This window comes from Anoplopoma fimbria, chromosome 9, assembly GCF_027596085.1.
Source record: "Anoplopoma fimbria isolate UVic2021 breed Golden Eagle Sablefish chromosome 9, Afim_UVic_2022, whole genome shotgun sequence".
NCBI lineage: Eukaryota > Metazoa > Chordata > Actinopteri > Perciformes > Anoplopomatidae > Anoplopoma > Anoplopoma fimbria.
This window is the reverse complement of record NC_072457.1, coordinates 885681-901326: the sequence shown is the minus strand read 5'-3', so window position 1 is coordinate 901326 and position 15646 is coordinate 885681. Positions and strand designations below refer to the sequence as shown.

At 38.2% G+C, this 15646-nt stretch overlaps 1 protein-coding gene across 1 annotated transcript in view; it reads right to left on the bottom strand.

Annotated features, from left to right (window-relative positions):
* Window positions 1–8458, bottom strand: part of LOC129095279 (extracellular serine/threonine protein kinase FAM20C-like) — a 38264-nt gene extending 29806 nt beyond the window's left edge. The window contains exons 1-7 of the mRNA XM_054603665.1: window positions 8022–8458; window positions 6869–7044; window positions 4532–4610; window positions 3329–3421; window positions 3119–3234; window positions 2776–2956; window positions 1254–1363 (exon numbers count right to left, since the gene is read on the bottom strand). Coding sequence (XP_054459640.1) covers window positions 1254–1363; window positions 2776–2956; window positions 3119–3234; window positions 3329–3421; window positions 4532–4610; window positions 6869–7044; window positions 8022–8458 — 1192 coding nt within the window. The remainder of the gene's footprint in view (window positions 1–1253; window positions 1364–2775; window positions 2957–3118; window positions 3235–3328; window positions 3422–4531; window positions 4611–6868; window positions 7045–8021) is intronic.
* Between the last annotated feature and the right edge of the window lie 7188 nt (window positions 8459–15646).

The window sequence follows — 15646 nt, the reverse complement described above, 5'->3', positions numbered from 1 at the left end:
TGCTTAGGAACAAACACTCAAGGGTTCCAAGCATGTTCAATTCACTATATTTGAAACTATGCATGTTTTTATATGTATTTAAGTATGTTTTGTACCACTGTTTGAAAGTTAATAATAATACAAATATTATTATTATTAAATCTAAATACCAAAAAGTCACCAAACTCTAAATATAAACCCATGAACAACCTTAGAGTTTGGTGACTTTTTGGTGTTTAGATTTAATAATAATAATATTTGTATTATTATTAACTTTATTTATAGAGCACTTGGACCCCCACTGACACAACTCTGCTCTTTAAATACACAATGATGTCACTTTATTAAACATACTTGTCTTAAAGTTCTCTTAATTTGTTTGTTTATCATATTTTATAGTACATTTATATATGGCATATATAAATGTATAGTAATAGTAAAATACAATATAATATAGTACATATATTATATTTTACTATTCTTTATTGTCATGGACCAACCACCGAGCCTTGGCAATGAACCGTAAAGAAATAAATACACAAGAGCAAAGAGACAATAAAGGTTGTTGGACCTTCGTTTGAGCTACAGAGATATTTATAACCAGATTATTTTAAAGCATATTTTAAAAAACAGGATTGAGGATTATTTGAGTCTTTTGTAAATGTTTTGTTTTCTTCTGTTTGTTTTAATTCTGTTTTCTCTTTTATGTGATTTTTATTTATTTTGTTCTTGTGTTTTTTCTTTTACTTCTTTTGCTGCTGTTTTAAAAGTCTGTTCTGTTTCTGTGGTGCATCTGGGAAATCTTGGCAAATTAGATTAAACATCTCAATAGGATTAGAAAAATAAATAGAAAATAACAAACACAGTAGATGATAACATATTGAAGTTAAAGTAAAAAAAAACAGAGACAATAAAGAATAAAATAAAAAATAAGATAATAAATAATATTCAAAGAAAATTATAATAATAATTGTAAGCCAAATTAAATAAATGTTTTTCTGCAGTGGTTGTGTGTATTTAAAAACCCAGCAGTAAAAGACCTGAGAGCTCATGTTGGATCATAAAATGACAGAGTCACACATTAATCAGTCTGTCTTTAACTGGAACTGCTAAACTAAACTGAATGCAGCCATAATTAATAATATTTAATGCACCTGTGATGAATCTGTTGCTTTTAAATCATCATAAAGGTTTTTGTAATAAGGAACCAGCAACAACCCCATTAATTAACCCTCCCGACTGGTCTTTAAAAACTATATCCACAATAAACGTACCCATCAAGAAGTCCAGTATGACCATGTCCATGAAGTCCACCAGTCGGGTGCCTTTGTCGTAGGGGGGGGTCTTTGTCACCGTGGAACAGTAGTCTGGATCTGACTCCCACCTGAGACATGCAGACGTCATTCTATTATAATTAACTTAAACAGTTTATATCTCACTACCAATGCTGATGTTTTTCTAAATCAAACCAACATTTATAAAGTATTTCCAAGATTTATTTCCTCATCTTTCAACATGTTTTCTGTTTCATTTAGTATCAGAAAACCTTACTACACATTCCACTCATTCTACCAAGCTTTAAGGGTTAGTTTAAAATCATCAAAGTCACACAATACAACAAAGTCACCAGAATATCATGCATTCTTAATTACGTTTAGGTTTAGGCAACAAAACTATGTGGTTAGATTTAGTATAAGTTCATATTTTGGGTTTAAATAAGTGCTTTACTTTTGGTTTCAAATGAAACTTGAACTGTGTTTGTTTGACCATCTCTACCTGACATCATCCCGACACAGACTTATGCAAACTTTGATTAAACATATTTGTGATACGTCAAATACAAACGTAAATCGGGAAAAAACTAGATCCCTTAAATAATGTAGTTTTGTTGATTGTGAATGTCATTTTTAGAGGACCAGGCTGCACAATAAGACAAACTAACTAACACTTAGACCAGAAACTCCTCTGTTCTGTGAGCTAAAATCACTGTTTATGTCAATGGAGTCTGGTGGTTTTGAAGAAAGCATAGATAACAGTGAAAATATTATAAATATAGCGTTCACTTAAACTGATCTTTATTCTGTTAGGTGTCGAAAATACGTTCACAGAGTTCATTACTTTGCTCCCGTGCTAATGCTCCGGTCTGTTCCTCAAAACTGTAGTAATACTACTGTTCTACTGTAGTAATACTACTGTTCTACTGTAGTAATACACTGAGTATGGATAGAACCTCATACAAACATACTTCTAAACATACTGTCCCTTTAAGTTCTGTTGAGATATAAAGCAAATCTGTCCTCCTGTATTGTGCCAATAAGAGGTCCGACTATGTTTCTGCAAAATCTGGCCCAGATGTGCAGCTTATAAAAACATGTGGAAGTTTTTTGTTCTGTCCAGCAACTCTTCTGCATGAGTCATGAGATTAATTAGTGATGAATATCAATGCAGATAACTTCCTGTGAATAACTACACTAATATAAATAAGAAAAATGTAGGAGCATTCATTATTGTCAGTCTCATATTGGGATCTATGTTCAAGGATTCAAAGACAATTTTCTGTCGAACGAAATGTAGTTGTTTCTACACGAGAATAACTTTTTGAACTGGCATCAGGAGGAAGACAAACAGCTGCAACAAAACAATTCTCTGACATATTTACATAAAAGAAAACCATCAGTGAAACATCCATCTCCATCTCCATCACTTCTGACTACATCTGAGCTCCAGTCATCAGTGATGCTGAACCTCTGGTCATCAGGCGACTCCTCTGTGACCGGAGACCCTTCAGTCACTCACTTTGCCAGCTTGCTGCGGCTGTAGGAGCGTCTCCACGGCGACCTCCAGGTCCTCCGGGGCGCCAGGGACAGGTCGGGCAGCATGACGGCCAGGGAGGCCTCCAGGCGTCTGGGGCGTCCACACACGGCGTGCTCCGTGGAGCAGTAGTAGGAACACTGGCCGTAGAAACACACACTGCCCACTAGGGGGAACCGGAGGTGCACAGAGAAGAGAGAGAGAGGAGATGTGGGTGGTTATGTCCAGAGATAATTAGAAAAAAGGAAGAACATTCAAAGGGAACCAGTTGGCATTCAAGTGCATTTGAATTAGTGTGAATGAATACTGGAGGACGTGTGAGCCGTACCAGGGGAGGTGAAGAAGGTCTTGGCCAGCTTGTGGTCGGTGGTGACGTCCTTGACCTCCTTCACCACATCCACCAGCCTCCCTACAGCCGGTGGGACCCTCCTGAAACCCAGAACCCTGCAGGGAGAAGAAGAAGAAGAAGCCAGTCTGAAAGGAGACACCACGTGGCCATTTCATCCACTCGTTGTGCAGACTCTGAGCTCCAGTCTACCTGTCCAGGTGAAAGGCTGCGATCTCTGCGTTGTGTCTCTCAAAGTCTGAGAAGTAATAGAGGTTGTAGTTGGTTTCTTCATCTCTCTCCTGCCTGTCGGGGGAGGAAAAGTCAAAATACAGAACATGATACTCATTATATCATGTTCTGTATCATTATATGACATAACATTCATTACAAATACACAGATACCCTCAGCTAATGTACAAGAATACAATGATTATTATAATCACGTCAGCATAAAGAGAAATTGTTTCTGACTTCAGTTGAACAGGAAGAAATCAGATATGAAAAGCATAAACAGGCTGATGTAAGATTAGAACATAAAGATGTCCTGAAGCAGTGGAAGAAGTTAATGGATCTCAGAGAAAGGAGGCAGGTCATTCCAATTCAAAGCCGCTTTGTATTGGAATGACCTGCGTCCAATTTATTCAAAAATTCAGAGGTTTAAGAAAAAGGGATAAAACATATGATGCTTGTTATGTAATATTTTTTTATTTATTTGCTGTTATAATGTCATTTATCTGATTTGTTTATGTTATTATTGATTTTACTGTTTCTGCCTTTGAGCAGCTTTTAAAGGGTTATGCAAAATGAATGCATTATTAATAGTTAATGATTAATGATTATATAAATGTGTCTTATTATTATTATAATTCTAATTTATATAATTGTTATTATTATCATCATTGTTCTTTTTATTTTTTATTGTTATTATTTTTCTTTGAAGATCTACTTGAAGCCATGAACTGTTTCAAACATGACAGAAAATCACATTAAACATAATGTGAACCAGGAGAAACTACCGTCCATATTTAGGCTGAAGCCAATTAAATGATTTCTAAAAGAAACACTGATGAGTTCTACATGGACACGTTCTGATAGATGATGTCAGCATAATCAATAAGAGGAAGTATCAACTGAGAAATTATTATTTCTCTAACTTGAAATGTAAAATAATTTATTGAGCGATGAAGTGAACTAAGATATTTTACCATATCATCAATGTGTAACTTAATAAATTCATTAACTTCAGTGAAGCCTCTTTTATTCACTCTCTTATTCAAAACAAGCACATTAATCTGTTTGCTGCACAATGTTCCATCTTAACCAGGTTTACTGGATTAATTCACCCTAAAGGATTAAACGTTTGTTCATTCTCTCATCGTTGGCGACGTGTGATATTCATCCCTCCAGACTCACTTCATGGGTTTGAACATGGCTCGTCCGTAGTTGGGAAATGACATCACCAGCTTCAGTTGCGTCCCTCCGGACTTCTGCACTGAAAAACAGCACTGAGAATGTTTCCATGGCAACAAAGGCACACAGTGATCACACACACACACACACACACACACACACACACACACACACACACACACACACACACACACACACACACACACACACAACAGAAACACAGCAGACTGAACAGAAAACATGTGCGTCACCTCCAGGAAGTAACACGATTCCATCAGTTTGTGGACATAAAACAAACACACTTACACAAACACACACACACACACACACACACACACACACACACACACACACACACACACACACACACACACACACACACACACACACACACACACACACACACCACTATATTTAGCAGCACATTGTGTTACTTGTATTCATTGTCATGAGTGCTACCCAGCCTTCACTATGTGATGTGATGCAGTTTATTAATAGACACATTAGGGTTTTATCTTTAATGTCTCTGTGTTTCATATTTGTTTATATATTTGTACAGCTACATTCAGTAAAATAGTTGTTGTTTTTATTTTTCTTCATAAAAAGAAGATGGCTTTATGCAAACAAACTGTCATTCTGAAAATGAATGTGTATTTTTTAGATATAATCAGGACTGGAGTTGGTTAAAATATTGAACTAAGTAAAATAGGAAAATAACGTTAATATATAATTTTATGTCCGTTTTTTTACGTGAACATTTTGTCCTTTAACAACATCAGAGAAACATGTTTTTAAAGTGAGTCTCGAGGGTTAAACCTCTCACAGTATTCACACAGAGAGAATATGAGGCCTCCAGCTTTCATATTACAGTTTTTCAAGGTTGAGTGACGCTTCAACAACATGCCTTCCCAAATAACAGAAACGTCTCCCTGCTCATATATTTATGCCGCTGCTTTTTAAAGCAAGGCTGAGTCTCTTTTGAAAGAAGAAATTAAACATTCCTACTCGGCTGAGTTAAAGTGGAATTCACAAGCAAGAAAACACATTTCCTCAGGGTTTTCTAGAAATATTATAACACTTCTATCGAAATAAATAGCAATATAATCATTTATCTTGAAAATAAATTGCTATAAATACTGACATTCGCTTTAGGATTTTTAGAAATTATTGTTACCTCGTTGATAATTAACAATTATCCAGAAGATTTCATTTCTCCTAAAGACTAAAGCCCAAATTCTAACCACTAAACCTTTAAAAGCACATTTTCCACCAGAATGTCCTCCTAAACCACAATGTCCCCACAACAACAGTAGGATGTCAGAGACTGGTCCTCACATGTTAAACCCAGACTGACTAACTAAACCCAACCTGAAGATAAACGCACCAGAGTGAAGTGAAGTGAAGAAGTAAGTGAGGAGGAACATTTTCTACACGGCTCATATATTCTCACTCCGCCCTCAGCTGAGCCTCCAAACTTCAAAGCTTCACTGTAGCTTTCATTTCAGGGGGAACTTCAAATGAATCCACATCTGAAGGCCTAACCCTAAAACCTCAGGTGTCACACAATAACAACAACCCTCCCCTTTATTCTACCTCACATTCACTGAGGCCAGCTGGACCCGTCAGGTTCTGGTCCGAGGGTAGAACTAGTTTAGATCATAAAGACCGACGTACTGTTCTTGTTTTGGTTGTAGTCCTACTGAAGTCTTTCATTCATTATATATTCAAAAGGTTAACTGAGTCACATTCTCCTTCTGTCTTCTACTTTAAAAACATCTCGCTTTATCACGTCTGACACCTCCTTCTTCATGCGTCAGTTTGTCAGACTCTCTGCTGTTAGTTGTCAAAACACAACTGCCGTTTGTGAAATAATCCCAAAATGCAATCTGTTGGTTTCATTTTTTTTGTGTAGCTCAGAACAACTTCCTCTTCAGAAGGACGGTATGTTACATTAAGTTAGGTTTAGACAACAAAACCAACAGTTAGGTTTAGACAACAAAACCAACAGTTAGGTTTAGGAAACAAAACCAACAGTTAGGTTTAGATAACTAAACCAACAGTTAGGTTTAGACAACAAAACCAACAGTTAGGTTTAGACAACAAAACCAACAAACAACAAAACCAACAGTTAGGTTTAGACAACAAAACCAACAGTTAGGTTTAGACAACAAAACCAACAGTTAGGTTTAGACAACAAAACCAACAGTTAGGTTTAGACAACAAAACCAACAGTTACAACAAAACCAACAGTTAGGTTTAGACAACAAAACCAACAGTTAGGTTTAGACAACAAAACCAACAGTTAGGTTTAGGAAACAAAACTGCAGGTTCTGGTCTCACCTGCGCTGACGATGCGGTCGTTGGCGAGCTGCTGGGTCAGCGGCTCCATGTTGGGGTCATGGTGGGAGTACAGCTGCCAGCGGGAGACGCCCAGGTGGAAACGCAGCCAAGGAGGATGGCTGTTACTGCTGCTGTTCCACTGGACGTCCTCGTAGGCCTCCTGACTCGCACTCATCCTGGAAAATAGATCCTTTCTATATTAGTTAAACTCTGTTTGGGTGTTGAACTATTTCAAGCTGTTATGTCAGGTTCTTGACAATTGTGACGGTAATGTTTTATTATTTTGTGGGTTTTTTTTTTTACAGATAAATGAAAAATAAATCAGCAATGCAGAGATTAAAGTATGAACCATGTTGAGGAGGGAAATGCCATGAAAAATACAAAGCATTTAAAGGAGGACACTCGTGTTTTTTATTGCGTGTTCAAAAGCTTTGTTGCCCATTTGTTTCGACCTCAAAGACTTCATACATTAACATGGTACAATATACTTTATATACCTAATATACTTTTTATTTATTGTCTCTGAAGGGAAATTTTTCTTGGGCTCAGTGTCACTCTTGGACTATACACAGGAAGTGGATGTAGTCATAGTGACAAAACTTATTGGGTTTTAAAGCCTTGAGTTTGGTCAATACGGTCGTCGCCATCTTGTTTTTTCCCAACCAGTGAGCAGGAAGTGACCATATATGGACTGAGGAGGAGTGACGTAGAGACGCCGTATACGTCTCTGGTGTCGACCTGTCAATCAGTGTGTAGCCCCGCCCTAAAGCATCCCCTGCTTTATGGTCTGTTTGACTCTAAATGGAGCATCATTTACTAAATGAACATCATGCTGTATTGAAGAAGACTTGAAACTAGAGATTGAGACCATAAACTCATGTTTACAATGTTTACTGAGGGAATAAATCAAGAGAGAAGTAGAGTAATTTTCTCATAGACTTCTATACAACCAGAGGAGTCGCCCCCTGGTGGACAGGAGAGAGAATGCAGGGTTGAGACAGTTCCGAATCGGATTCAATCTACAGAACCGGAGGTTGCTTTCTGGTTTTGATGGAAAGATGCCTAAATATAAGAATGTTATGCTCAGGGAAGGTTGTTGTTGTTTTTTACAGTTAGAGTGATTGGAGATGACCTCAGAGGAGAAATCACTGACCACATGTTGGAGCTCCTCTCACTGGCCTTGATCTTTGGTTTCACTTTCAGCAGCCAGTCCTCCTCGGGTATCGGAGCGCTGGGCATGTTGTAAAGAGGATGGTCAAACAGCGCCTCCAGCTTCGACAGCCCAGACTCCCCGGCTTCAGCTCCGTTGTCGCCATGGTGACCAACGCTGACCGGCACGTCCAATGAGGCTTTTTTACCTCCTTTCACTGATACGTCAGAAACACCACCCTCGGTTGGAGGCTCACGGACCCCCACAGAGGCGTAGTTGCTGTGAACCCGGTCCGTCAGGGTCCTGGGGGGCAGCGGGGGGGCACAGAGCTGCTGGTAAACGGGCAAGGACACCAACGCCAAGAGGAGGTGGAGGAAAATGGCGACGAAGGCCAAGGACAGACAGATTGTCCTGGAGCGACAGCGGGTTCTCCACATCATCCTCCTGAGAGGACGAAGGAAGGAAAGAAATATATATATATATATATATATATATATATATATATATATACTGTTGACTCTCATACAAACATGTACGTTCACGTATGTCTTCCATGTTTATGTCACTATATGTTGTTGTTTTTCTTAACATTGCTTTACCAATAAAACATAAAGGTATATGCAAGTCTCTAAAAAAAAACCACGGGGATTTCAAAAGGAGACTAAGCAGACTAATAAAAACATGTTAGAAAAACAGCATCAATCCAAAGCTAATGAAATCATTAATGAAGCTTTTAACATGTTAATTAAAAAAAGGTCAAATTCTACTTCCTGCTCCCATCATCACATGACCTCTCTGAAGTCAAATCCTCTCACACAGAAGAAAAACTTACTCTGCAGCGTCCTTCCTTTAAACAAAAGCGTTCCGTCACTCTTCTTCTGTTTCCCAGTGGAATCAAACACAGCAGTCCGTCCAGAAACCAGTCCACCCAGTTGTTTGTGAGTCTCTCTCTTCGGCCTCATGGCTCAGTGGGGGAGCGCTGCCAGGTCAAAGTGATCTGGACACGGATCAATGTGTTTACTCTCTCTTTAAGTCTTTCCTGCCAGTTTTTATTTGTTGTGTGTTTACTTTGGGACGCTTCTGAAGATCGTCTGATAATCAAAGATCTGAACTTTTCACTTCAGGAAACCCTGTGAAACAACAAAACTTATGTAAATGTGTATTTAAAGCTAAACAGGAAGTACTGAAATGCAAATGCACCGTTTATCTACTTCAACTATAAGCATCTTTGCACGAATATCTCAACTTCATTGTCGTTGTTGTGTTTTATGTTCATATATATACTTTTGTATATATATTTATATGTGTAAAATGTAGTAAAATGTTTATACTAACCTTTATTCTACTTTGTTGTCCTTGTTTTTTGTTATTTGTCTATTTCTCTGTATGTAAGTTGAGCAGCGAGTCATTTTCCTTGTATTCATACGCAGACATGGCAAATAAAGCTGATTCAGCACAAACACAAGTTGCAGAATGTTCTGTACTCAGTATATACTCTGTATCTGTACAAATGTGTATATGTTTCTATTTTTTATGTGAATAATTAGAATGTAACGCAGAGCCCACATCCTGAACATTGATCCTATATTTATGAAACAACAACACAGAAGCTCTGTGCACCACAGATCAGATCCACTGTTTCTATTTTTTATACTTTTCACAATAAAAGCCTTAATTAAATAATAGTCTCAGGCGAGTATTTTGCATTTTCATGTTGTGTGTAAAGCCCTTTATGAATTACATATATTTTGTGATTTGATTACGTAACACTGCAACATGTGGATAGTTCCACCAACACTGATTATTTGGTTTCATTTGGTTGCAGAATGAGTTTTAGTCTTTTGTTCATCATAGTTGATTGTATTTGTTCATAATCAGACTGAACTGTTTCATCTAAATATTAATTAGAATCGCTGAGAAGTCTTTTGTTTGGCTTTCAAACCTGTTGTTTCCTGTTGATCTACTGTGAGACCAACACAGAAAAACAAAGACGTAGTATTATGAATAAATATATATAAGTACATAAACCATCTGCAGCCTGTTAGAGGCGTCGACAGACTTCATAACCAGGCAGTAGGCACACACTGTAGGTGTGTGTGTGTGTGTGTGTGTGTGTGTGTGTGTGTGTGTGTGTGTGTGTGTGTGTGTGTTGTTTGTGTGTGTGTGTGTGTGTGTGTGTGTGTGTGTGTGTGTGTGTGTGTGTGTGTGTGTGTGTGTGTTAGTTTTTGTGTGTGTGTTTGACTTTGATTCAGGCACCTCAGACCTCCTGCAGAGTCCCTCAGGAAACCCTGTTTCTGTGAAGTGTGGCTCTTTAAAGTCTGTGTGTGTGTGTGTGTGTGTGTGTGTGTGTGTGTGTGTGTGTGTGTGTGTGTGTGTGTGTGTGTGTGTGTGTGTGTGTGTGTGTGTGTGTGTGTGTTAACCAACGTGAAAAAGATCTGAGAGGTTTTAATCCAACTTCAATAGTCGTCCCACACAAGTATCTGTATGACGGCTGAACAAAGCCCCCCTTTAAAGTGACTCATCATCTTGTTGGAGTGCATTGAACAGATTTCTGCTGTGTTCATGCAGGTGGTCATAATCATTGATTATTCATCAGCGCTCATTAAACATGGATGCTTTGGATCACAGAGTGAGAGTCATGCAAATGAAGGCAGAGGAGACAGAGGGAGTCATATTACTGTGAGTTCTGTGTTCGTTATCTATAAAGGTCATCAATATACAAAGAACACACACACACACACACACACACACACACACACACACACACACACACACACACACACACACACACACACACACACATGAACAGACTCTGGGTTATTTCATCTGTCTAGAGGATTTACATTCTAACATAAGGACGCATCTCATTCGGAACATGCTGGATGGTGAAGCAGCTAAAGGAGAAGAACCTTCCTGGTTCTTAAACCAAAAGCATCTCTGAGAGTTTGTCTGGTGCTCGACCGTGTTCCATGTTGTTCAGAGACAAAGACAAAATAAATACATATCAGAGTAAATTCAGATACGTCCTCTATATCTGAATTTATTCAGCAAAGGTGATTCCATAAATCAATAAGCGAAAGATAAAAAACGTAAAACTTTGTCTTTCTTTTAGAGGAAGTTTTATTGAATTATGTCATTTGCATCCAGCTTTTTAAAATGAGCATAAAAGTATATGTTAGTTGAAAAAAAGGCTACTTTATTGTTCTGGAGGAAGAAAACAAACAATTTTTTTGTTTAATTTGGAGAATTTACTGTATTATTAATTCTAATTCTCACAGTTCATCTGCCATGAAGGGAATCATCATTATTTCCATGATTTTTCTTTAATTTGTTGCCTTTTGTCTGTTTGCTTTCAGGGCCATAGTTACTATTGACGATGAACCAGGATTGTGTAATAATTAATAATAATAATAATAATAATAATAATGATAAATACTTTATTTATCTGTTTGCATGAACGCTGTGTGTTTAAAGGTGAATCGTGAAACTTGAACTCTTTTAACCTCCACTTTATTTTATTAATGGTCACATTCTCCTTCAGCTCTCTCGGACTCGTTGATGTTTTATGAAACTCTCAAGGTCGTCGGCTGCATTTAGTATTAAGTTGCACATATTTACAGACTTTCTGAGCCAAAGATGGAATTAGAATTTCTCTTTTTTTTTACTTTAGTTGACTCTTTTCTTTTTTTTTTTACACGTGAAGCAAAAAGTTCTCAAGGATTTCTCCAGCCTTCGGCAAAGTGAGGAGAGAAACCCATCAGAGGACCATCAGCAAACATCTGTCATCTCCACTTCTTCTCCTCCAATCTTTACTTTTTATTTCTTCTCTCCCTCTGGACCCTTTTCTTTCTCTGCTAAGTGTCTCACTTTTTGTCTCTTCGTCTCTGTCCCTCACTGATTTATTATAAACATCCATCCCGTTTATCCTCTTCTTCCTCTTTTACGCTTCATCCCTCCTCCCCAAACGTATGTCCCCGTTTCTGTTCCTCTCTGGATGTGATCTGATGAAACACTCGGACTGTGACGACGCACAAACGCTCTCATATTAATATTGAATTGTTCCTCATGTCTCAGATGAAATATGTATCTCTGCGCTCTCCTCCGCTGTCCTCAGTCGTCCTCCGTCTCCAACTCTCTGTGTGGCCTTCAGGGACACCAGAAATCTGTGAACATCTCTAAACTCTGTAAAAACACAACTTTCTCTTTAACACAGAGTCTCTTTTTTTCATCAGCAGCTATTTATTTTATTTATGTATTCATTATTTGAGCTGTCAGTCACTTCATTTTCACACACACACACACACACACACACACACACACACACACACACACACACACACACACACACACACACACACACACACACACACACACACACACAACCTTCGACCCATGCAGTTTCCCTGCATGATGGTAGAAATGCTGTTTTCTAAGAGAGGAAATACTATAATTATTTGATTTATTCATTATGCATTTCTTCTGAATAAAGTCAGTTTTAGTGCCTCAGGCTCCGGACACGAATGGGTCCAACTTTGAATCATAAAAGGTAAACTTCACTTCAGATCTTAAAACTTCCAGAAAGTAATACAGAGGCTAAAACTCTGCTCTCTATGTAAAGGGCCCCCACAGGTCATACATAAGAACAAGGGCCACAGATTAAAAAAGACAGATTAATGGCCATATTGTGTCTCTTTTTAATTGTCGTGCGACTCTTTTCGGTCTTTCTGTCTCTCTTTTAGTCTTTTTGTGTTTCTTTGCAGTTGTTTTGTTATTGGTTATTTTAGTCTCTTTGTAGTCGTTTTGCGTCTCTCTTTGGTCATTTTTGTCTCTTTTTTGGTCTTTTTTCATCTCTTTGCAGTTGTTTTCTTTTATTGGTCACTATGTGTGTCTTTGTAGTCATTTTGCATCTCTTTTAGAGCATTTTTTGTCTCTTTTTGGTCAATTTGAATCTGTTTTTGGTTGTTTTTGGTGTCTTTTTGGTCCTTTTTAGTCTCTTTTTTGTCGTTTTGTAGTCAGGTAACCTGTTGGGCTACAGAACAGATATATCAGGTTTGGACATTGTTGGATACATTTCTGATAATCTAAGTACACAACTCAACAGCATGTATAGGTCTAGTTGTGTTTAGACAATTTCATGTAGAAAGGTTACATATACCTTTTATCAATTATACAATAAAAATGTGTCCATGATCTCTGACGTCGTTGTAAAAACCTCTCAACTCCAGCGTTTGAACCTGTAACATGTGAGATTATCGTTGGAGACGTGACATTTAGTATTTTCCTCTCGTGTCAATAAGTTCCTGAACGTTCCTGCGGGCCTTTTGCAGGATAACGAGTCTCTCGTGTTTGCTGTCCTGAGGATGGCGTTTCAGCCAAACTAGCAGAGCCTTTAGTGTGACTCTTTCTCTGAATATTTAACAAGCTGGAGGAGACACAGGGAGGAGATCTATAAAGAGCCTCTGAGGTGAATTATGAATGAGCTGCATCGCAGGGTGGAGCCGTGTTTACAGGCTCAAGACCCCCGGACTACTCAGAAGGCTCGTTAAAATGACTGCAGGCTCTTCAGACTGCTCCACATTATATATAAGATATATTTATTAATACACACAAATACAGACGTGTCCCTGAGAATCCACTTCAATGATGACGGGTAAAACTGGACTGTGTGAGAACTCTCTGGAAACATCACAGGGACGGAGATAAGAGAGAAACTTCTAAATGAATCGTTGGTTTAAAGTGAAAACCGTTGAGAACACTGGCTCATTCTTTAGACAAAGACACACTGAAACATGGCACTGGCATAAAGATACCAAACACAAGAGACAAACACAAGAGACAAACACAAGAGACAAACACAAGAGACAAGAGACAAACACAAGAGAAGATGGTTTCAAGCTGTGTTGCTGATTGGACCCACTGGAGACCGTGAGGTCAGGAGGAAAACTAAACAAACTTAATTAAAACCTGTGAACCCAAAAACCCACCGGTGTGATAAAAAGTATGGTTTCTTGTGGCTGTCAAAATTGTCAAATTGTCAGATTCCCTTCTTTCTGGCAGTCCTTGAACACATCATGTGTGATGAAAGCTTTTATCAAATAATACTGAAACTATAGACATAGAGCCTCCATTTGTTTTCTAACAATTGTAACACTTGAAGCAACTTGGAAAAATGTTCCATATATAGATTCCCTTGTTTGCCATTTGTTTGTTTTTTTAAGATTTCTGTCATTATAACTGTGTTATTATGAACTAAAGTCCTGTTTGAGTTCTCTCTACTTCTAGTCATGATTGTTCTGTTGCCATAGAGATACAAGACTTTTACCGGTTGCTGCCTGGTTGTCGTGTTAGAAAAGGCACAAAATGATCCCTGAAAGCGGATCAACAGATTTCTAAAAGCAAATCATTCACACAGTATTTGTGTATGAATGTTTTTTGATCTGAAGTGGCTGATCACTGTATCCATCATCACTTATCTTATCTTGAATGAACATCAATCATCTACAGATACAGAATAACTAATGAACAGAAGATAAGATCTAAAATAACCTTCATCTCTGGTTTGGATAGTTTGATGTCATCTGTGTCACATTAGAGACGTTGTGAACTGAGGCGGGTTGAAGTCTGACTATTTGTCCGGAGTGAGTCTGACCTGGTTCAGGGTCAGTGGGTTTTGGGTTCACGGATGCTGAGGTTGCCAGGTTGTGTGTAATGTGTCAACAACAAACGGCCTCTCTCTCTCCACCGCCGGGTCAACATGCCCTCTGTGCAACAGAGACACCTCCTCACATCCCATAATAGCTCAGTGTCACATCTTTCTATCAGCTTCTAAAATCTGCAGCACCAAGAATAAGAACTGAGCTGAGGAATATTTAAATAATATATATATTATAATATAAACGCTACTGTTTTCATTTCATTTATCAAGGAGGTCCTATCGAATTCAAAACTATTATTGAGCAGCCCTTTATTCTCCTGATAGACCAGGAGGCAACCTCCAGTTCTGATGAGTGAAGTCATTGCTTCATGTGTTAAAGCTGCATTCTCTCTCCTGTCCACCAGGGGGCGACTCCTCTGGTTGTATAGAAGTCTATGAGAAAATGACTCTACTTCTCTCTTGATTTATTCCCTCAGTAAACATTGTAAACATGAGTTTATGGTCTCAATCTCTAGTTTCAAGTCTTCTTCAATACAGCATGATGTTCATTTAGTAAATGATGCTCCATTTAGAGTCAAACAGACCATAAAGCAGGGGATGCTTTAGGGCGGGGCTACACACTGATTGACAGGTCGACACCAGAGACGTATACGAGTCTCTACGTCACTCCTCCTCACTCCATATATGGTCACTTCCTGTTCACTGGTTGTAAAAAACAACAACATGATGACAGAAAATTCCACAACTCGAGGCTTCATAACATCAGTCAACAGACCAGTTGGTGACAATGACTACGTCCACTTCTTATAATATAATAATGTACTAAATGAACATCATGCTGTATTGAAGAAGACTTGAAACTAGAGATTGAGACCATAAACTCATGTTTACAATGTTTACTGAGGGAATAAATCAAGAGAGAAGTAGAGTCATTTTCTCATAGACTTCTATACAACCAGAGGAGTCGCCCCCT